The sequence below is a fragment of the Notolabrus celidotus genome, chromosome 1 (assembly GCF_009762535.1).
Source record: "Notolabrus celidotus isolate fNotCel1 chromosome 1, fNotCel1.pri, whole genome shotgun sequence".
In the NCBI taxonomy this organism is placed as follows: Eukaryota; Metazoa; Chordata; class Actinopteri; order Labriformes; family Labridae; genus Notolabrus; species Notolabrus celidotus.
The window spans coordinates 25,714,485-25,738,922 of NC_048272.1; the positions used below are offsets into that span (position 1 = coordinate 25,714,485).

Sequence of the window (24,438 nt, forward strand, 5' to 3'; positions counted from 1 at the left end):
CAGCATTTCCTCTAACTTGGGGAAAAGTGGCTATCATCTGACAAAAACTTATAGATTAAGGACTTCCTGTCAAGACTTACACATCGTCATTGTTTACACCAGACTAGCTACTTGAGAAGCTAACATGGAGTTGGAATGGAGAGACACATTTAAGAGCAGATTGAAAACTGGCAGATATCTGTTATTGATGAAAGCTAAATTATAGTTAGGTAACTGCAGATGCATTATGGTGTATTGTATTTTTTTTATGAAGAAATAGTTTGCCGGATGAGAAGTTAGTGGATAGTTTCCCTTGTATTATAGAAAAGAGCTTCCAATGCCAATATCTGGTGTAACAAACACTGTAATGCTAAAAAGAAAAAGAAAAAAAACATTGGAGAAACATCCTCCAACTAATAATGTCAATTCGCAACAGGCTTCAAACATGACTGGGCAAAAAAGGGCATTCTACAGAGGCATCAGACTTTCACTTGGGCTAAGGCTTCACCAGGTTCAAGCTGTGGATTGGCTTTGGCATGAGCTGCGACTATGTCCCTGAGAGGACAGCAGCTTTGCCTCAATAGCTGAATAGTAACTTGCTAGGGCAGACCTCAAATTTAGTGTGCTTCCTCACTTCAAAGGGATATTATTGATACCGATCTCACAGATCTACGTTACCTGGTTCTCCTTTTTTAATTGTCTGAAATGTTCCCAAAGAAAGGGGTGAAGTTACACTGCAAAAACTCAAAATCTTACCAAGTGAAATTGTCTAATTTTTAGTCAAAATGGCTTATCCCACTTGATTTAAGATAAATTTACTTAAAAAGTGACATTTGAGCAAGATAGATGGACTTATTTTAAGACAATGCATCTTAAATATCTTGTTAAGTCAACCAATCTTGAAATGATCTTGTTTTGAGTTGTAATTTAGAAGAAACAAGGTTTGTTTTACATTTCATATATTTTTCAAGCTGAGATCTTATTTGTGGAAAACGAATAATCTTCATTTAAGAGATACTCTATACTTGATTTAAGTAAATGCATTTTATTGGAGAATCTATCACAGCTCCATCGATGAAAGAAAGACACATCGTTTTTTTATTTATGAGTTACAGTTTTCAGGCCCTGTTTATCTAAATCAGAAAAAATATACATCCTAAAACTACATGTACACAATAAAAAGTGAAATTAAGTGGAAAAAAACCATGTTTTCAAATGAGCTGTATTTACTGATTTGTATTCAGGAATGATGTGCAGTGACATCAGTGAGCACTTGACTGGGATGTACTTGCTATTTTTAAAAGATGAATTGTAGTATACTGTATGATCAATAAGCTTTTCAGCCTCTACAAAAACACTAGCTTGGGCAAGGTAAGGAACTTCTACCTCATAAGATAAATAATCTTATATAATAATTTCTCCCCACTGCACTCCTCCTGCCAATCAGCCTGCACACCTGAGATCTATCCAATAATCACTCCTGCAGTATATATACCTCGGCTCCACAACCAGTCTTTGCCAGAGTGTTTAGTTCCTTCACGCGGTACTGGTCTGTGGCTGACTACCTGCCCATAGTCTTTGCAGTTTTTGTTTCTATCTCAAGTATTTCTCAGTTTCCCTTTTGCCTTCAGGCGCACCACTCACCCAGGATTTTTCAATGTTTCTCTCAACCTCTCCTGCCGTCAGATAATCTGTTCCTTCCCCAGCTTCAGACTCTATATCCAATGTAATTTTTTAAACAATAAATCTGTGGAACTGCCCTCAGTCTGATTCTGGGTCCTAGAACTACAAAACCTGACATTTCTGTAGAAACATTTAAGAGGTATATTCTAAGAATAAGAACTGGTTTAAAGATTTCAGTTTTAGTTTTAAAATGGATTAGGGTTTATTTTAAGATTAGCCAGCTTATATCAAGAAACATCGTAATCATAGTTTTCTAATATTGAGTCATTTTTTAGTTAAATTGGTGTTGTTTTTCTTGTCCCCAGGCCTTAATTTGCTCAAATTAAGGATACAAAATAAATAAATAAGATTGTCTTTGCTTATATTCAGTATATTTCACTTATAACTGTGCTGTAGGAATTTTGTTTTCGTGTAGTTTGACCTAAAAATCAGCATATTCTACTTATTTCAACCCTGTTAATAATTTTCGGAGTTTACTTATTTCTAGATTTAACAATCTCATTTTAAGAAGTCTTGTCAATTCAAATTAACTTGCTGCATGGAGACATCATTTCACTAGTTATAGGAAATTTTCACCATGAATTAAGTTTTTTTTACCCTACAGTATATTTAAGCTACCCTTTTTTGCTGTATACTTTTGGTTTAGGTCACGTGCGGTTGTGACAGTGGTCTTCAATGCTCTGTTCCTGGCTTGTAAATACTGTAATTTATTTAAGAGGTTACTGCGCCAGCCCTCAGTTAATCTCTAAGTTTTTTTACAATATTTTCCATGGTGTTTCCTTGGTGGAACCACAATTGCTGCAAAATGTTCTCTATTGAAATGTTTTTGTTCTTGTTATTGCCGTGCATCCTCAAAAGTGCCATCTGCGCTTCCATCTGCATTTGTAGACTCCCTTAACAATTGTGTTTTGAATACTTTAATCAGTGCCTTTGGGTCACGGTGCTTTCTTCTGGAAATTTTCCACATTTAAACTTTAAAATTTGTGCATGATTTTCTTGCATGATAAGTGCTAGATTTGAAGGAATTTATTAAAACATAAATAAGGGATGGGTTGTTACCAAGCGTGCCGGATACGGCCCTGGTGGTGAGGCTTTCAGCAGTGTGACTGCCCCCTGGTGGCTGGCTGCAGTATAGGTCAAAAAATCCGTCTCCCCATTCATTTGAATGGGGGAGCAGTCAAACTTTAAAAAATAAATACACGTTGTACGAATGTTTCTCACATCCGTATGCTGTGGTTATATGTAGTTAGTATTTGACTGTTTTGTGTCCAAGGCCTCTTTTTTCTGAAAAGTTTCTTTTTCGTTAGTTATTAGAGTTTAAAAACGGGGTTTACTTCCGGGTTTCCTTTGATTCACAGCCGCCGTAGAACGAAACTTCAAAGGGCACACAGCGTCTTGTGACGTTACGCTGTAGGGCGGAGCTTATTACAAAGGCTTCACAGGCTCTGGCTGCACAATGGCTGAGCCCAGGAGAGGGATTTTTTGGCTTCAGAACCGTACAACGGGAAGAGGCGGAGCAACGCTGTCCATTTTTATTTGCAGTCTATGGTTGTTACTCACAAGGAAGGTAAACAAACTGGTTCTGAAGGAAGGGAACTCATGGGGTGAGATAGAGACAGCTAAAACTAATCAGCCTTTAGTGTGTATTGCACATAAACGTTCACTTCTACCCTATGTGTCAGCACCTTATGTCTGTATGATAAACAGCAACATGTATCAGCTGTAGATTAACATAACACGCTCTGAATCTCTGTGGAAAAGTAAACAGAGATCGTGGCGGGATCGGAAGCAGGCGGCTGGCTATCAGAGAGACCATACAGCCCTCAAGTGTTTCGGCGGAGAATTGCTGCGCGACACGAACACATCGACGCACAAGTATGTGGGGCTCATGTCCGTGTCAGCCTTGCTGCGTAGGGGAGACGCAGAAGTATAAATCAGCCTTAAGGCCAGAAAGGTGACCTGAAATGAAAGGGGTTGTCAGTTATCTAAAAAATATAAAACAGAATAATTTAAACAAGTAGCTCAGTGGACAACAACACTGTGGTCAACAGTAAAGCATGTCAAATGTAGCTCTAGCGAAAGTTCAAACAGGAACACTATAAAAGCAAACACAGTAGTTGTTTAACTCTCCTCTCCCTTGTTCAATAGCTTACCCGCTTCCAGCTGCATGCACCGGAGCTGTCATTGATTAATCAGCGGCGGCTGTCATCCAATAGCTCAGTGTCACGCCCTTATCGTCAGCCTATCCGCTCCAGCCTGCCTCTCCAACTAGTTCCTTCCTGCATTGATGGCGCGCACCCTTCCACCTCCCCATCTCAACATGGCCTCTGCAAAGTCTTCAATTCCTGGAATTCATCAACCACCACCACCAGTGTTTGGACTCTAGGGGGATTTCTTCAGCTGCCAAATTCACACATCCTTGCTCACAAAATGATCCCCAGAGTCCTTGCGCCAAAGATTTCTGTCAAGTTTTATTATTCCTTTAGTTGTAATAAATACAATTGAATCTTCAAATTGTGTCTCTCCTGATTGAAGTAGAGATAATCACTGAAGTCATACTGACTTGGTAATATTTGTTATTCTACTGAATCTGCTATAGAAAGTCAGGCAATAGTAAGCTATTTACCATCATGGTCTCCTGACCTTTTCTAACTGAGTCACTAAGACTGTAGCAGCAAAGGAGGGTTTATTGAATTTAAAGTCAGCTGTTACCTATGAAGAGGAAGAATTAGTGATGTCTGCTTTCATAATCACGTTCTCACACAGTTGTCACAGGATTCCTTTCTCTAAAGTCACATTGCCACATAAATTAACATTGACCAAAATTACTTTGATTCACATTCTGTCTGTCCTGAATCAGTAATTTGTTTTACGTGATGAAGACAAATGTTCATAGCTTTGTCCAGCATATCTTTTAATGGAGCAGCAGGGGTTGATTTTATTCTGATAATTTTCAGAGGTAAATTATACTTATTTTCCAGAGGGCCAGTATTACCAACTGCAAGAGTACCTGATTATTCACTATTATGTATGTGGACAGAAGTTAGATGAGACCCATAACACATCTGACAGGTCATAAGCCAGGCTGTTAGTTAAAAAGGAAGTGGGTCAAGGTGTCGATCAGAAACACTGTGGAGGGAGAATAATATATTATGCATATTAATCTGACCTTTGCGTGTTCAGGATTTTAACAGCCTGTGCTGAAGTAGGATGATGCATCAAGGACAAGATTGACACAAAATTACATGCTAGTCCGAGAAACAGTAAAGTGTGGAATGTATCAGGCATTTAATTTCCTTCTGATTATCGTCATATCTAATCAAATATATATTCATGCTTTTCATTTGGCAGCACCAAACTCTGCTTTAACAATACATGCAGTTATGACATTTAAACATAAATATTCACAAAACAGAACGACCTGGCAGACAGTTAATTTGATGGTAATACTTCATGTTTTTTTATGGTCAATGTTTATGTACATTCACAGATATAAATATTTGTATGTAAAATAGAGCATTTATAAAGGCACTTTACATTGATAAATTCAATGGTACATTTTCAGTCATCTGATTACAATGAGACAACTGTGTAAAATAAGATAAACACACTTCAGTATCATAATAGTCCCTTCATTTATGGCACCTGAGAACATTGACAGAACTAAGCTTTGACATTCACAATGAGAAGTGCATTTTTCAGCTGCAAATGTTAAGGCACAATTTGTTTACTTCCCTGTCTTTACAGGTGTTTTTCTACTAGTTTAGTGGCATTTTAAGACAGTGAAATTCCCTTTGGTTGTAATTGCATATTATCACATTAGACACTGAAATAGCACAATATAAAGACAGTCTAATTAAAACAACATATGGCTTCTTAATAAGTTTTACATACAGTATGTACCCTAAATATCTAACTTACACACAGTTAAGGCTTCATGAGTGTAAAAATGTGTTTCTGTGTATTCTATTTTTCTGTACTATTCAAATCCTTCCTGTGTCCATCAATGTATCTGGAAAGAAAAAGTCTGTTCACTGCATTCAAGGACATACATAAACACAGAAAGTACCCTGATATTGTCAGAAAAACAAGTCAGACAGCTTAAAACCTGAAGGACCAACATGTATAGTTAAGGCAGATGCTCAAAAGCAAACAGGGAGAGAGGAATATGAGGTGCAGAAGCCAATTGTTTACTGTACAGGCAGCAGCTGGACAGAAATCATACTGCAGTGCCTGTGAGCTTTAAAGTTTGAGGTGTCCCCAGGGCCAGACCAGCGCATTATATCTCCTGTGTATCCTTTATTGCCCAGAGGTGAAGTCTTTCTTTAATGCTGCTCCAGATAAGATAACCTGTCTGCTCTGGAAAAGCTAGAGGCTAATGGCTCTCTGGTCACTGCACACTATCAGAGCGATATGCAAGAAATAAGAGAGCTTGGTTCTCTCTGATGTCTGGCAAAATAATCTCTTCAGCTCTTGTAGCCTATAGCATTTCCTTATGATCAAGTAAAGTGTTACAGTGTGTCAGTAAACATCTTACTTCCTCCCTATTTTTGACCCTTCCTGCCTAACACACACTTCATGCTTAGAACGCTTTAAAAATGTTAATTATCTTCATACCAGCTGTTCTTCTACCTGAGAAGAAAGTTACAGCTATGTTTATTTTCTTCCTTCAAACCAGCCAAAAGTATGACGGAATCTTCTTACGAATCAAAAATATTTAGGATCATATTGATGCTGTTGCATGGATCATAAAAATGCATAAAATCAACTTTACTCGATTTCCTCTCTCCTGTCCAGTTCTGTAACTGCTTACGGTTGAAGTTGCACAATCCAGTTGATTAATGATCCCTTGCTTTGTAATTGTTAAGCTATAGAGATATAACATATCAACAGTAAAACAAGGTGAGAGGAGTCCTGGTGTGTGAGGCATCAAGTCTCTAAGACTTCCACGGATTGCAGCAGCCCAATAAGTGAAATTAGCAGAACGACAATTGCCCATGAGAAAGAAGAATGTTGGACTGGGACATACATTTACAAAAAGAAAGTGAGCACTTCTCTAAACCAAAAAATACTTCTAACAGAGCTGCCCAACAGCACACAGTGTAAAACAGGTCTATGGTTATGTTAGGCATCTGTGCATGTGCCATGTGTCAAAACAATGACTTACTGATCAGTGACACCTCCCTGCAACTCTAACATTATCAGAATAAACACAACTCACTGAAAGGATCTCAATAGCAACATATGGCATAAAGTGTGGAATAATTCTGAGGTAAAATATCAAAAGGAACACAAACTTGTTAAATTATATTATACAAAAATAAATGGGGAGTATAATAAATAAGGCATTCTTATCCTGCTTTGTACAGTACTTACACCAGACTAATTTACACTATACACACATGAGTAAAAGAGGTCATGTGAGGGACGGGTTTGTAGCACCATAGATGAGGGCAACTTGGACACAATGAGCACCTTTAGGTCCTTTCCACTGTTACTGGCAGACTGGAGCTGGATGATGGCGTACATTTACCACAGTAGCCTCCACACATTCCTGACACTCTGCTGCCATCCTGTGGACACGAGAGCAATTACACCATTAATGTGGGACTTTGCTGCTGGTTATTCAAACACATTTTAAAATATAGTCAAACAGATGCTGATTATGACATTATACTTTTCAGGATTACAGCTTGCTTGTATTTTGGGTAAAGAAATCATAGTATTATCCCAAGTCACCAATCTTAACTGTCAAAGTTGAACAAATTTGAGTTTGAAGGATCTGTAAAGTAACACAAAACTTGACACCTCCTCGTCATTCAAGACTCACAGCCTTGCTTTAGGCATTTGCAGCAGTGTTGTTTTGGTGGCTGTGAAATTACTTTCCCCTTTTCAATAAGCACAAAGACTGAGGCCCAACAGGCAGTGTGTCATCAGGTCTGAATAGAGTAATCACTCCCAGCAACAAGCACCAAATAAAAGCTAATTTAATCACTAGCACTTCAGTTGCATGATTAACATTTGGCACAATGGCTGTTTTCACCCAAACATCTAGAGAAAAAGGGAACATGCAGCAGATGAGTACTGTAGAAGTACTATCCCATGACATGAAAGCCACAACACGAGGTGAGTGGTGTGCCTCATCTGCATTAGAGTGTTCGCTCTGAGCGTGCAGAGAGGCTCTACTGGCTATGAATATCAGACTGTGAACATTTTTTTGGCATCACAAGTACCTTGTGTTTCTACCTTGCCAAAAAGCACTCTCCAGCGTGATCTCCATTTCAAAAGAGGTGGAGGATTGAGTAGGGGGCACTTGAGAGAGCAGCTGCCCAATAAGGGCCCTTCTCAATCTATGGGGATAAGTGGAGGTGGGAATACAGAACCCTCTTGTTACCTTGTTTGCTTAGGGCTCTGAATTGAGTCAATATCATAACAGATTAGAGAAGACAAGGCAATGATATAACAGGCCTGGGTGAGACATGGGTCATGGACTGTGTAGCCAATATCAGTGATAACTGTGGCAAAAATGTTACTCTGATACTAAGACATTTTCGTTGCTTATTTGTTAATTTGTAAAATTTCATAGTGGTAACAGTTTTACTTTTGATTGATCTAACAATTTGTTTTATTTATACAGCCCCAAATCATGACAAAAATGCGTTATGATACCTTACAACAGGAACAGTTTTCGACTAGGCTCTTTGTTGTGAAAGCAAACTAATATTTGATGTGTTATAACGTGGTTTGACTACATCAAGGTAACAAAATGTTTTGAATGCACGAGGAAAGAAATACCTGTAGATTATCATTATATGAAGATCTCTCTCTGTGTTATATGATGGCCATGATGGTAAATTGCAAAAACGTTTTATGACCACACTTTTTTCCCCACAAAATTACAAAAATATTAATTAAACTGAAAAATATTTCATGAAACAAAAAAATATTTCACAAAACATACTTATTTAAACTTAAAGCAATTAAAAAACATAAAAAGTACATGAAACAAAAACATCTCACAATATATAAAAAAAAATATCATGGGTGTAAGATGTAAAAATCTGTTTTTTTTACGAAACCTTAAGATATTTAAATTTTGTTTTGAAATATTTTAAATTTGTCAGATTATTTGGGGTTTCATGGAATATTTCATATTTTGTGACTTTATTTTGCATTTCATTTTTTTTGTTTTGTATTTGCTTTAATGAAATACTACTGTGTTAAGTAAGTTTTTTGGGGGGCCACCTCGGCATTATCTTTCTTTCTATACTTATGTATGTGTTTGGGGTAATTTCTGCTTTCCCATTAATGCATCATGGTGCAGGGAGAGCTGTTTTCTATACTCTGCTCACCTCTTGTGAATCACCTCTTGCTAAGTATTTTTTTACGCTGTTTTGGCTTCATTGTCGGATGATCCTTATCAGATATTTGCTCATCTCTATGATGAATATATAAGTACTTTTTCATCACTGAACTGCCATACCTGTGATTTTTGTACATCAACCACTGCATAGTTGCCCTGAGAGATCCATGAGGCGTCCTCAGTCACCTTAAAACCGGTTCCTGAGAGGTTGATCTTGAATCGGCCCTAAAAGGACAGACATTTTTACATTTTATTGGTGAGCAGAAGAAATGCAGATTTGATAAAAAACACAAGTTGAAGACCATACCATGTATACAATTTAATTTGGACATTTATAGGAACAGATCCATCATTAATGTTCTGAGCTACAGTGCTTTTCCAGCTTTCGAGAGTCACCACTCTGCTGTGAAAAATGACACTGCCTCCTCCTGTCCTTTTATGAACAGCTGCTGTTCTCACCTGTGGACAACGAGCTCCACTGTAGCAGTCTCCAGCTGTCGCAAAAGGAACACTCTTGCCTTCACGGGTGAAAGCAAACTGCCAATCTGTAGCTGAACAAACCAAAGATAAACCGAAACAGTGAACAAATACAGCTTGACAAATGTTCCCATAAATTGGTACGTTGTAATTTGTTGCTATAAGACCTCAGATGAACTTCAAAATGAATGCTTACATCTAACATAATAACCAACATTTGTGTTATTGAAATAGCCTTTTAGACTCAGCCTAATATTAGTATAGTTTCATCTACTTAGAGAAGTTTAATTTGAACCTTCTTCAGGCTTGTAATTGTGTGATGCTTAAATGAACCTTTAGGACATCTTGAGCCCATTAAGCCTCGAGGCATGGACATAATTAGATGGCAAAGGAAGTTCTTGTTTGACTGTAATGTAGAGTTAACACTGGTACAGGATGCGGTTATGTTTTTGTGTGTGTATCTGAGTTTTTTCATGTGTAAGAGCCACTTACTGATGATCTTCATATTGCTGAGGTCAAGGCGGACTTTAGAGAAGGTGGTTGTGCCAGCGGCAGTGTAGTCTCTCCGACAGTCACAATCCTCTCTTCTCGAGCCATTGGCTGGACACTGGGTGGGGTCATTGAGCCTGAGAAAAACACACAGCCACACAACGCACACAACGCACATACACACACACACACACACACACACACACACACACACACACACACACACACACACACACACACACACACACACACACACACACACACACACACACACACATATAAGAAACCTCAGCTCAACTTTACACTTCCATGGAATTTATTTATTTAAAGACAAAAACACTGCAAGGAGTCAGCTGGATTTTGTAATGAGCAGGCTGTTCTCATTGTTATCCTGTTAGCTGTTTACCTGAAGGCGAAGATCTCTGAAAAATTCTCCCCTTCCCCAGTCGTCAAGGAAATGTACTCCTGTGGAGCCTCTGTCTGCATTCCTGCACAGTAGACCTGAGGAGAAAAAGGCAGGGGAGGAATAAAAGAAGAGATGGTAAAGGGGAGGAAAGTAAAAGAGAAGGTACAGAAAAATGAGAATCATGGTGTTTAGAAGAAGAGGCCAAAAAGAAACGATAAAGTCGCCACACAGAAGCCACTGCATAAATTGAAAAAAGGGTAATTTTTTAACAATTCCAGCATTCATACAATAATTACTTTACAATGTTTGGAAGGTATATAAGATGGAAATTATTCTCTACTGGCAGTGGACAAAAGAAAAGCAGACCTAACTAACTGCAGCCAGTTACCCCAACTGTGTGAAGGTGTGCTGGACAAGGAAAAGAGCATAAGAAATGAACGATGGCTGTGCTGACAGAGACATACTATGTGTTTTCAGGCAGGGTCTTACATAAGCTATCATAGATCATTTCATACCATCTCTACTTTTAAGGCAGGAATTGAGGTGTCTGTAGTCTGGCAGGGAAGGGATGTGGTCAACCATACACTATGTGTTGTACCAAGTGAATTGACTGACAGGGAAAATCAAACAGCTTGGATTTAATACATTTTTTGTATGGCAAACAATAACACAGCAGTAGACAAGAAACTCAGACGCTGTGTGAGTTAAATGTTTGTTTGTGTTAACAGTCTTGTGGCTTTTGAAAGAGCAGTTTTATGGCTTTCCCTAGTTTAAAACAAAAACCTTACTCTGTATCAATAAAGGTATTTTCAGAAAATTTCCTTCCATTATATTATCAGACTCTTTGAATTGCAGTTGTATCATTGTAGCCAGCTTTAATTGATCAACTCAAGAAGTCTCAGAACTTTCTACACCTATTAGTCATTTAGACACAAACATACAGTATGTACAAAATTTGGCCCATGTTTGAAAATGTCAGGGACATTATTTAAGGCTTCATGAACTGTATGTTGTGCATTTTTGATCCAACAAGATTATATGATTTTACCTTGATTGCCTTTCCTTGAATATTCAGAAGGTGTTCACTGTCTGAGAGGGGTCTGCTCATGCTCTGGACCTCCATACAGCTAGAGGGCAAGTGGCCTTAGAGACAAAGAAGATATAGACATAAGTAGGCATACATTGTTGTATCTCTCAATGATTCAAAACAGGACAGGCACTCATACAAAGTCTGTATATACACACATGAGTACGCATGCACAGAAAAATTCCAGGGGTTTAGTCTAGTGTGGCAAATCGCTGCAACGAATCAAAGAAAACGAAAAGCCACCCACTCTTTGATGTCCCATCCTACCACGGGGAAGTAAATACACTGGACAGTGAATCTTTGATGTTTGCCACAGATCATAAATATTTCCCTTAAGGCCTATTCACTGGATGACCGAATCAAGCCAAGCCGTGCCTAATACTAGAATCTGGGATGCATTCACTTTCCCTGTGTGTAACTCTGGTAGCCTTGACCCTTTTAAAAAAAAGAAGCAGTATTCTTGAAGAACTCACAGCCTGGATTTCTGCAGATTTTTCTGGCCTCTGGAATGGCATCTAGGGAACACTTATTGCTTTGCTGGCCATCCGCTGACACGCACTGCACTGTCCTTTCCATCACTCCTTCTCCACAGCTGGCTGAACACTGGAGGGGAGGAAGAGAACCAAAAAGTGTGAAAAGAAAACTTGTGGATGACTGTCACTTTTTATATTCAAAGACATACTTTCCATGAAATAATGTAACGGTACGTTTTTGGTTTGTAACTTAAACTTTTGATGCAGCCAATAAAAGGCTTGAAATCAAAAGTCAGATCTTATTCATGTTAAGGAACTTTACCATGACATACATTTTCTATTTGACCTCAACAAATTTTAATTATAATTTTTACTTTTTAATTTTGTAATTGTACTTTCCTTTTTGATGCACAAATTGAAAATGCACATAAAACTGGTGAAGGAGAGGCCCTAATAGTATTCCTATTAATTCAATGCACTACAAACTTATTTTGTTGCAATGAAAAGTGACCTATTGCAAACAGCCATAACTGAACAAATGCACTTGTAATAGGGCTGTGATAATTCATAACTTTGGTTCAGCTGTCAGGTTTATATTTGAGGAATCTAACCTGATTTAAGGAATGTACCACATTTAAAACCACAGTTTTCTCACCGAACCCCAGATTCCAACCCTCCACTCCTGTGGAGGCGGGCAGGGGTCCAATTGCAAGTCATGTAGCTCTCAGGGGAGTCCCTGGACAGTTGGACAAAGACTGATGGCTGTACTCATAGTTGTCATTCTCCACATGCACCTCGCTGCAGGAGATCAGACGCTGACGGTAGCCCTGGCCACAGCTGGAGGAGCACTGGAAGAGAGAATAAATCCCTAGCATGAAATAACAACAGAGCCCCGCTCAGGAAACATGGTTGATTTCTGTCATTTCTGCATCACTGGATTTGAAGATGGTGATTCACATGAATGGCTGCTTGAAAAGTAAGGTACTGTTTCAGAAAAAAATGCTTTCAAACAATTCAGATCTTAAAGCATTTAGAAGGAAAATGCTTTTTAAATAGCACACAGCTTCTCTGATTGTCTCACCTCAGTCCATTCTCCTGTGATCCAAATGAACCCACAGGCCTCAGTTTTACAGCTTTCTATGTCTGGAGGTCTGATCTGGTTTACACAGTAGATCTCATGTACTTCCTGCTGATTGTGGTCCACACACTGCAATGGTCGTCTTCGGTGGCCTTCTCCACATGACTTACTGCACTGTAGTGGAGACAAGACAGGGACAAGCTTCTTAAAAACAATGCAAATCAAGCAGGATTTGTGTTAGGCATTCTTAAGTCTTTACAAATATGGTTTCATTTTCAATGAAACTAGACCTGATGTATGCAGAAGAAGTGTGAAGATGAAAAGATAGATTTGTGTCTGTAAGGATGTAGCTTCACCTTGAGATACTTAAGCAGAAGATGTCAGAATTAAAGCTAAAAGCTAAGAGGACAACACTGTGGGCCTCTTTCACGACATTATGTAGCTTTTGCGCCCACTAACCCAGTGCGAATGAGACAAAAACAATCTGTCTAATTCACAAAGCAAACGTAAAGGTCAAATGCACCACAAATGGCGCTGCAAAATTCAAATGTTTCAATCCAATGAAGCTCATTGAAAAACCTTTCATTCACAAACACAGCTGCTCACAGCCATGCGCTGTTGGAGCAAAATTCTTACTGTCCACTGAAAGTTAGTAGTTACTTTGGTATTTATAAATTATGTCAATCTAAAACTTTCCAGTAATCATTAACGATAATTCCACCTCTGGGTGACATTGTGATATTATTACATAACACATTTACAGAAAGTTTCTTAACATCATTATGACTTTGCTGTTATAGTTGTAATCAGGAGCTAGGAGGTGGATGTCTGTGGCTCAACAACCCTAATATGGGCACACTTTTCCACTCAAGTGGAGATGGTCTGGAGCCACTGTACACAGGGTTTTTTCATTTAAACCAAGCGGCAACCTCCGGTCTCAAACGATGAAGCCCATGCGGAAGTGTTATAAACTGCAATATATTGAAAATACGCTTGAGGCTGGCTGCAGAAACACCGGAAACCACATAGTCATGAATGGGAAAAAGACGATCTTTGCAGCATTAATAAACATGTTTACAGCCTGGTTCAAAAAAACGTCTTGGCCCTACGTAGCTAATCTCTAGATATTAAGATTATCAGTTTTGCCCATATAAGGACATGACTGACGTGACTCCCGGTCGGGAACACATAGCTGTTGGCTAGGAGGCTCACACTATGTCACACTCTGCCTGGTTGAGTTCCGCATTTCCAATATGGCTGCCGCCGTTAATTTGCTTCAAAAAACCTCTCAGGAACAGATGGGTGACGTCACGGATACTACTTCCATGTTTTATACAGTCTATGATTTAAACATGATGCTCTTGTTAGTTTACCCCAGTGGGGAAGCTTTGTTATGACTTACAAATATGTATCACATCTGTCAAGAATCAACATCAACTTCACGGGGTGCTGGTGGCCTAGCAGTCTTAAGGCTGATTTGTACTTCTGCGTTGAATCAACGGCGTACCCTACTCCGGGGTGTCCGCGTAGCTCCCGTACCTACGCCGAGGCCTACGCACGTAGCTGACGTACACCTCCTCCAAAATATAACTCCCCGTAGAGCCGACACGGACCGCAAGCCCTGTGATTGGTCCGCTCGGCGGCTTTGTCTTTCCCACGTTCACAGCACTTCCGGGATCCCGGACATCGGCCGCACATCGGCCGCACATCGGCCGTGTATTTCCTCTCCTCCTCTCTATTCTTAATGTAATCATGTCTGTATGATAAACAGCAACATGCATCAGCTGTAGATTAACATATCACGCTCGCACAAGTATGTGGTGCTCATGTCCGCGTCAGCCCCTGCTGTGTAGGGGAGACGGAGAAATATAAATCAGCCTTAAGTGCCCCACATACAGAGGCTACAGTCCTCGTTGCAGGGGGCGCCAGTTCAATTCCCGGATGGTCGATAATATTCTCCATGTCATCCCCGCTCTCTACTCCCTACATTTCCTGTCTCTCTTCAGCTGTCCTATCAAATAAAGGCAAAAAAGGCTAAAAATATAACTATATAAAAAAGTCATCAATCAACTTCACAATGAATTGTTTAAAAGGGTCCCCTCCTCATTCAGCTTATCATCTGTATGTTTACAAATTTGAGCTCTGTCAGAATAAGAGTACACAGAGCAGCTCTGCACAGCAGAGAGTGGAGTTGCAGACTGCTCATTAAAGTTAGATACAAAACAAGAGCTAACTTCCCAGAGCTGCAGAACGTCATTGGTGTGTTTGCTCTTGAATATAATATATGAGGGCAATATGCTTTGTAAATTAGACTTTGAAACTGACCTTGTAGCATAATGTTCTATAAGGGGCTGTGGTTGGTTGAAGGTTTAATTTAAAAAAAATCCTTTTTGGTTGGTCTGGGGCGTGTATATAAATAGCTGTGCTCAAAAAATGACAGCAGAACAAAACGGCTTATTTTTTGACAGGAACCAGCTGCACCTTGCCAAGAACTAGTTATGGCAAGTAACTCCCAATGAAGCAACACGTTGTTGTTGTGCATGTCTTTGTGTTTAATTAAACAACATCAACAAAAAACTACATAATGTTTAGTATTATGGGAGAGATAGTATGAGGGTTTCTACTATGGAAAAGGAACAACTAGCTGTTTGCATTTCTTAGTGTGTATATAAGTGTTTATACTAAGCCGACCTCATCATCTCCAGCTTTGGTGTCATTGTTAACACATAGAAATTAGATCCTTCATCCAAATAAAGATAAGAAAGCTTGTAAGCACATTTTTAAAGTACTATTACCAACCAAGGCAGCTGATTTTGTGAATTGAATTTCAATAAAATAGAAGTCTTTTGAAGCAGCATTTACTTAGCTTCAAGTTCAGGATCACAAACCCTCCTGGTCCTGGATGTCCAACTCTACGCATGTGATAACTCAACTATTACAGCATTCAAGTTTGCAAGAGTCGTAATTTAAGCACCTAATGTTTTAGCAAGGCCATTTGCGTCAGAAACACTCTGTGGTGTTACGAATGCAGCTGGTCTTCATCACTCTTAATATGGTGTACACTGTTAAACAACTGAAATACCTGGAACGGCTTTTGGGAGCTTTGCTGCCACATTGCGAAGGGATAAAGCTGACTCTGCTTAATATATGCATGTTTTTTGGTATATTTTGAAAAACTGACATTAGAAAAAGCTATGAAGAAGACTATCATTCTAACCCGTGAGTTAGGCCTTTAGAAACAGATGATGTTTCAGGATGTGAAGTAAAATACTGTTTTAAAACATCCTTCTTTATTTATTAAGTCAATGTTAGTGTATAAAACACCAGGGAATTGCTACCCCAGCCAGGTGAGCTGTTGTAATTATGTCCAGCTGGCAATTGGGACACACAGGCATGAAGCTCTTAAAACTTCTCCACAATAATTAGACTCCCCTTTCTGAGAAGATATTTCATGCTGCTCATTGACCCAGATTCAACATCATTTAAACACAGTGAAGAACCTCCCTCTGCAGCTGCCTGTTCTAATCACCCCAGCCCTTAACCAGGATCTGTAGCCTCTAGCCTATAGAAAATTACTGGATCTTACTCAGCAGGAATGCATCTATTCAATAAAGCCCTGATGTGCTGCAGGCAAAAAGAAGTTTCAGAGTTCTCAGAATGACATAACTTCATACACAACAGTTGACAGTGAGATCAAATGAAATAAAATAAATGATACATTTCAGTATCATTTTGAATATTAATGATTAAACTGACAGCAATAGACAAGTAAAGTTTCAGGGAAATTTTGTTATTTTTCATACAAATCTAAAGTTAAAGGAGCCCTGAGCTAACTGCTTTGTTGGTAACTGGGTGTGGTATAATTTGTTTGTGAGCTGTAATCACAGGAATAAGACAAAGAAATGGCGTGCTCACCAGAAAGTACTCAAAAAGTCATTCGGTGCTGAGCCAAAAGACTGACTGACTTTCCGGTAATATGGTTCAGGTTAGTTTTATAACCGACTGTTTTTTAATTTGACTATTTCATGCATTGTTTTTCTTTGTGCAGTCTACAATGACAACAGATGCTTTTATTGTGACTGACAGTTCCATTTATGTATTTGTTTATTTCTGGCTCCTGTGTTGTTATGCTGTTGATTGAGATTTATCACTTTTTGTTATTTCCTGTTAACATAAGTTGTTCCTTTGTGTAATTTTGTGTTGTTTTGTCACGTTTTTTTCTGTGGTTTCGCACATGGCGACTTACACTTATAAAGGAGACACACCCACCTTGTTGGTGAGATGCTGATGAAAGCCTAGGGCTGAAATAAGCTTGTTTCTTTGAGCTGCTGTCTATTTTTCCTCTATTAAAGTTTTGAACTTATTGCAAGTGCTGACATTTTTTCAACTCGTAATCACAGAAAAACAACATCAACACATTTAAATACGCTTTGATTAAAAAACTATCAAGAAAATAAATATATAGGTTCCTATACCCACGTCAAACCACATATCAAAATAAATATTACAATTAATGAGTCATGCGTCACATGTGTGCATTTACGTGACTTTTCTAACGTCCTCTTAAAACCGGTTAGCCAATCAGCATTAAGAGTTGAGTTACATTCATGTTAACGAAGCTGCAGCTCTGAAGAAAAAAAAAGGCTGTTCATCTGATTTCTATCAGGGCCATGCTGCAGCAGCTCGCTCTCTCTCTCTCTCTCTCTCTCTCTCTCTCTCTCTCTCTCTCTCTCTCTCTCTCTCTCTTTCTCTCTCTCTCTCTCTCTCTCTCTCTCCTCCCCTCTGGCCTCCGACCGAGGCAGCTACTCAGACTTCACCAAATATGACAGACAAAAAAAAATCACCCTGGCTCTGATAGAGACAGAGTTGTAAAGCCTCTAGTGTCAGCGCTCCGGGCTTACCGGCTGCCATTCTCCTTCTCTCCAGCGGTACCGAGAGGGACACTCAGCCACCCGGCAGCTCTGGCTGGACGCAGGTCTTGACCGCTGAGAGCAGCCTCTCTCCTGGGGGCTCTGTCGGCCTCCGACCTGGCAAGAGACCTCCCGACGCTGGATGCCGTCTCCACACGATGCAGAACACTAGAAACGGACAAGGTAAGAGCTTTTAAAGCGTCTGTTCAACCCTTTCTATTCCGTTAATTGTAATGTTTGACCACATCCATCATCAGTTGATCATCTATGACTGTCATGTAACCATCGCGATACAAAAGAAGAGTTAACTGTTCTTTATACCTTTTGTTATACGACATGAAGATATATGAAAACCCACTTAAAGGATAATATAATTGACTTCAGTCAACAAATATTACATCAGTTATATTTTCTTATAGCAGTAGATGACATTATGCAGTTTTCAAGTAATGTGCCTTCACCTGGGACTCAAAATAATCCAGCTATCACTTTCAAATTGTGCACTGATAAATAAGATGTGGATCTTTTTTAAAATATACATCCTTTCAACTCTGTTTATTAATCATTGAATGAGGCAATTCAGCTGTACTTCAATTGTGATATGAAGCACAGAGCTTTCTATTTAACTAAGTGTTTGGATGAGTTTCATAGCTAAAATAAAACCTCAGTGCTTATAATGAAATTCTATGGTTTGTTTAAGGGTTCTTTTATTTCAACAGAAATTTGAAGAATGTCAAGATGGAGGCTGGGAAGTCGATGGTTTGTTAAACTGTGCAGGCTACAGCAAAAGTGTTTTTAATGAAAGCCTTACTCTCTGTTGTAGCTAATGGAGAACACATTTCTTCAGAAACACAGAATAAGAGCAGGATGGAGAATGTGTTTTGTTTTATGCCAAATATGTCAAGTCTTTAACCCAGACAGATGAAACAATCACATGATATGATCAAAGCATACTTTGCCATATTTTTAAAACTGTGTTCAAGCTTTTGGAGTTGATATCTAACACAAACTTATTTTTTCTTTTCAGACAGAAGTTGATGGTTGTGAGAAGCATGTGGTGCATAATTTTAATGGAGTAATGCAAATGAATATTACTCTTACACATTAATTTATGTTGCCTTGAAACAAGTGTTTTTTTCTTTTTTTGGAACCATTAATTTTGTTGGACTGTGAGTCCTTTTATGTATATGTGCACAAGTAATGATACTGCTATCATACCTGCCCTTTTTGGTAGGAACTGCTCTTATCAGTGTAGACAAAGAGATCAGGAAGTGATAAAAATGTCCAGACAATCCAACTGAGGTAAGTTCACATAAATCAATCGAGTCCTGAGTTTCAGCAGCTCAACATTTTTGTGTCAATCTACACAAATGCACAAGTCTTCACATTTGACATTCAATTTTTTCATTCATGTATGTAAATATGTGTGTTTGTGTATGTATATACTATCTATATACATATATATATCTACATAATAATAAAAAATATACACACAAACACACTCACTCTTTATGAAACTTCACATATGTTACTGTTTATGATGCACCATGCCAATTGATCAGTGGAAGCACAATGCAGCCTGATGCACCATGGGTAATCATGCTGTACTCTTCTAAGAGCCTTGCTGCATGGAATACCATTCTCTCCTGGCCTGTGTCCTGCTCCACAGCTGTTTGGAGCAGACGCACATCCTCTTTGACGTATGGAGCACAGATGTGGCTCTGTGCTCTGTGGGGTGAATTCAGAGAAAGAGGACAAGAGAAAAGAGAGGGGGTACAGACAGACGTTAAGGGAAAAGAGGGAAAGAAAACGAACCAAGCAGGCCCTAAGCAGCTGAGGTGCACATTGTGAGTGTGTGGCATGTTCAAGTTAGTGGTTTGTATCTGTTGTGCATTTGAGGACAAGCCAACATGTGCTTCTTATTATGAAGGCAGATAGAAAGGTAAGATGTGAAGAAAAATGATCAGTGGGCGAAAGAGCAACAGGGACAGGAAGATAAAAAGGAGAGAGGCGGGAAAGTGAGAGTGCAAGAAGGAAATGGAATTGTAAAATAGTAATCATGAATTTACATTAGCTTAGATCATGTTAAAGAAATGATGTACATCCCTCCTGCTGTCATACTGAATGTATTGTGCTACAACAATCATGTGATATGTAACACGTGCTGTCTTAGTTACTGGCCTGGCATGGTGGAAAAATGCAGTCAGGTTTAGCTGCAGATGTTTTCACACATACTTGCAGGCAAGATGGTAAGAATTAACATAGAGACAGAGAGAAAATACTGACATGTCTGGGATCATGAGAACAAAGGTAGCAGAGGAGTGTTTTATTGCAGGGTAAAAAAGTCTAACCTCTCCCCAGTTGCCAGTCTTCCACTTGGGACATCTTCCTCCTCGGCAGCGCCTCTGCTTGCTGGGTTTGGGGGACAGAGGCTGGCAGTTTTCCTCTGTAACGGGACGGCCTGACCCAGTCACACAGCTTACTTTACGGGACTTGAACCCTCTTCCACAGGAGGCTGAGCACTGCAAGATGCCAAAAGAAAGAAAGAGTTAAATTGAAATCAACAGGTATGTTTCGTGTCAAATTCTGAAGCACTTGAAATATTTCAGTTCAGATTTCACGGTTGCTTTTTTGAATTTATTCATGTCAAACAACATGATTGAGATTCAAAGCGCACATAATGTTTTGAATGTCAGCTATAATCAAAATCAAGTTTTGCATTCATTGAACACATGAGCAGCTTTGTAGACTCAAAAAAAGAGTCCCACGTGGGAAGTTAGTCCAATAGCAAAGCATGCATGATCAACCGGCAGCAGTTTGTTTTACCTCCGGGTTCACCAAGTTACTCGAAGTCTAACTCAATGTGACAAGTGAACACACACACATACACACACAAAGAGACACACAGCAGTAATAGAGGAGGGAGTGGAGAAGGGCTGGACTAGGCTTGGATAATCAAAGGGGGCGTTGTATGTGTGGATGGATGGGAAGCGACAGACACAGAGTTGAACGAGTGCGCGGCCCAGCGTGTGGTGCTGTCCTGACCAGCAAGGGACTGTACCGGACAGGAACACACTGCGACCTTTCACCCCATTTATTATTTTACAAAAGTTGGTTATGTTGTAAGTGATGTTAGTTGTCCAATTATTCAATCATTAAAGGCAAAAGTATGGTGGTTTTGTATTGTTCTTTGCAAAGAAATAAAGACAACCAGTCATATACACATTGAGTGACTCTTGTGCAAATATTGTGAAACAGTTTTAATAAAAAGGACTTTGTGACTGTGTTATTTTTGTATCTTTGGAATAATGTGGTCCATGTTTGGAGAAAAAGACTGTAAAGAGATATGTTTTATTCATTTTGCATCTCAACATAAATAATAGCACACTTGTTTTAGATGAACTGTGTACAGGCAGTAAGTCCTCACAGGAGAAACGGGACTTTCAAGTAAAGGTTCGACTCATTAGAAAAAAAGGGTCTAATCTCCAGGTTGGTGGTCTACACTGTTGTAAAGTTTTCAAACTTTATTCCTTAATAGTTTTGCTTTAAAAGGAGAATTTCCTGCTGTTGTACTGCGTTAAAATGTCCTCAGAAAACCTTGACAATCAGTGCTAATGGGTCATACTAGAGCACCATGTGTTTTATAAGAACATGCAGGCTTCATTAGCTTTGCCCACAAGTCCTCTGGGGTTCTGTAATTATCCCGAGCAGTTCACTGATACAAACATCCCCACTCACAAACTGGAACTTTACATTTCCTTACACAGATGGAAAATATACTGTAGGTACAACTGTGTTTGTATCAGTTTTATTTGCAGGATGTTGAGGTTGTTGTCCACTACCGCAGAGTTTGTAGTTCCAACCTTGGCACTTCCTGTTTGCATGCTGAAGTGTTCTTTGGCAAGACATCGAACAAATCGAATCCTGATGTCCAGGCCGACCACTGCATGGCAGCTCTGAAGCCAGTTATGTGTGTGGATGGATGACTGAGAGGCAAATTTTAGAACGATTACGATAGGAAATCTACTGTATGCAGAGGCAGCCCATTTACTATAATGCTTAATGGATTTAAACATGTCAGCCACACAGATTAAAACACACTTTAAAAGCTAAATGTTCAATTTAAATTGTACAACTTTTGATACCAAACTCCAGAAATGCAAGGAGTGAGTCAACACCATGGGAAATGAAATGCCCACATTTTGCATTTCCAGCATTGTGTTTGAGAATCCTAGTCAGCTCTGTTTCATCCCCCTCCTCCTCCCCCATCCACAGATCACAGCAATTTCCCAGAAGTCTGCCTGTGCTGATGGGACGAACCAAGAAGGGGCCCCTCCCCTAATCAAACATGACCCTTGACCCACCAATGCACCACTGCATTGTCTAGCTGGCGCCCCCTCTCATTCATAGCACTGTCAATGGCTCCAGCATTGGTACACTGTTATCAACCCGCATTAGTCCGGAGTAAAGGGGCCTGACAGGAAGGGCTAAAGGGCGCTAGCTGCTTCATAGCGCAGCACGCGTCACCAGGCGTCCCGGAAAAAGCCGTGGTGGGTATTAAGACTGAATGAACACAGTAAATGAAATGAAAGGTATACTGAGCCGTTGTCACATGGGATAAAGATTTACCTTGATAGAGAGAGCTTTGAACTCCTGACACAGAAGATAAATGAGTGATTTCTTGAAGAGATCAGCAGAGGCCCTGACCACATAGAATAACAAGTATAATTCTCAGTGATTTATGCTTTTTCATTCAGAAAAAAACCTGTTCTTCAGGGAACACTGCTTTATTGGATACATGCCTATATAATGCATTTTAGCTAGTTAAAGCACTAAATAATATAGGCGACTTCCTTTTTTACAAACACACTGTAATTACTATAAAGTTTGAGTCAGTAATCGGAGAGTATGGGGTAAGAGTTGCAAAGAGTTCGGCTATTGAGTTTGTTTCTTTTCTTTGAGCCAATTTGTTTGGTATTTTTCTTATGCATTATACTTATAAAGGAGTATACTTTGTTCTCCCCTGGCTGCTCATTTACTGCGATGCAGAAACATTTGAAACATCTAGTATCTTGGAGGAAACTTGTTCTAATTCTAAATGGTACATGAGTTTTATCAAACTTAATGACTAATGTTATTAGTGTGTTCTTTTTTTTTTCCTTTTGATTGCATCAAGTCTGAAGAGTTTAGGAACCAAGGGTAGATGTGGTGTTAGTAATCAGTTAGCAGAGACATCCTGATTTATATCAGTGTGAATATACCCATCTTTACCATTGCTTTTCGTAATTCTGAAAAAAGAAAACTGCAGCTTTACATATTTTAATCTGAAGTTGAGCTGCTCGTTTTGAAGAAGAGGATACATAATTGCTAAAAACACTGTAAGTGTAAACTCGTTTAAAGTCCCCTTATTGTTGTCCTGATTCCCAATCCTTATATGTTGCTTATTTTGACCTTGATGAAAGTTTACTCTACAGTATTAAAAAGGAATGCGTTTTATGAAGGAGCATGTTATACACTTCAGGCCATTATTGTAGGTATTACCAAAATGTTTTTATCCAAATAAGAACAAAAAAAGCCTTGGATAGTACCTCTACTTCACTTTAATCGTTACCTTTTCTGAAAATGAACAGAAATCCAACAAATTCATAAAAAATTAAATATTGACATAACATTATAATGAAGTAACAATAAATACAAGTAATTACATAAATGTACAGAAATCTTCTTGAAACACAGACGAATACTGCCATTTGCGAATAAGAGACATACAATATACTTATTTCAAGAGCCTGTTGATATGTTCTGTACTGCTGTTTGAACCAAAAAGTTGACCACAGGAAGTCAAACTGCCAAGATTACTGAAAAGATGGAGGATAGGATGAAGAATAGTGGAATGTGCTGAGGTAATATTGTGCTCTACCTTCACTGATTTGACCTAGATTTGAATTAAAGCTACCTTACAATCACACACATCTGGAAGTCATTACAAGTAGTAGTTCTCATTAGTAAATTATGTGTGGTAAAAAATGTACTCACTGCTGTGTTAACAGGCCCTTAAAATAAGGTTTGATGTCAGTACAGGCATTTATGACCAGGAGGAGTCAACTGGGTGGGCTGCATGGAAAAGCTGCTCCTAACCACAGATTCTGGATCAGTTTTCACTGTCCTCAGCAGGACTGTAAGCTTAAACGGTGGAAGATGACACACACCCTGGATCTGTGTTTAGGGCCATCAACTGCAATGGGTAGCCTAAACAACTCATGCGTCATGTTAGCCAGCTAAAACCCCCCCAGTGCAAGGGAATGAAAGATACGGCAGGGGGGCAATCATAACAGAGACTGAGGTAGACACATTGGGTTGGCTCAGAGTAAGAGCTCTGAATACAAAACACTATTAACTTCCCCTGTGGTCACAGGTATCTGGTGTTCAAACTGGACATTTTAACAGCACATTATCTTGAAGGTTAAGAAAGTTGTTTGATGGACATTCAAAA

At 39.1% G+C, this 24,438-nt stretch overlaps 1 protein-coding gene and 1 long non-coding RNA gene across 2 annotated transcripts in view; one reads left to right on the forward strand and one right to left on the reverse strand.

Moving 5' to 3' along the window:
- Positions 1–4,928: 4,928 nt before the first annotated feature.
- LOC117819573 (A disintegrin and metalloproteinase with thrombospondin motifs 9-like) overlaps positions 4,929–24,438 on the reverse strand; it is a 44,673-nt gene continuing 25,163 nt past the window's right edge. Inside the window, 13 exon segments of the mRNA XM_034693013.1 lie at positions 4,929–7,235; positions 9,146–9,250; positions 9,485–9,576; positions 9,995–10,128; positions 10,398–10,492; positions 11,446–11,540; positions 11,958–12,087; positions 12,613–12,662; positions 12,665–12,688; positions 12,691–12,805; positions 13,039–13,209; positions 17,937–18,113; positions 20,297–20,467. Coding sequence (XP_034548904.1) covers positions 7,140–7,235; positions 9,146–9,250; positions 9,485–9,576; positions 9,995–10,128; positions 10,398–10,492; positions 11,446–11,540; positions 11,958–12,087; positions 12,613–12,662; positions 12,665–12,688; positions 12,691–12,805; positions 13,039–13,209; positions 17,937–18,113; positions 20,297–20,467 — 1,455 coding nt within the window. The 3' untranslated portion in view covers positions 4,929–7,139.
- On the forward strand, positions 17,832–19,384 carry LOC117819581. The gene is made up of 3 exons (XR_004632570.1): positions 17,832–18,128; positions 18,665–18,704; positions 18,973–19,384. It is a non-coding gene; the product is annotated as an uncharacterized LOC117819581 (long non-coding RNA).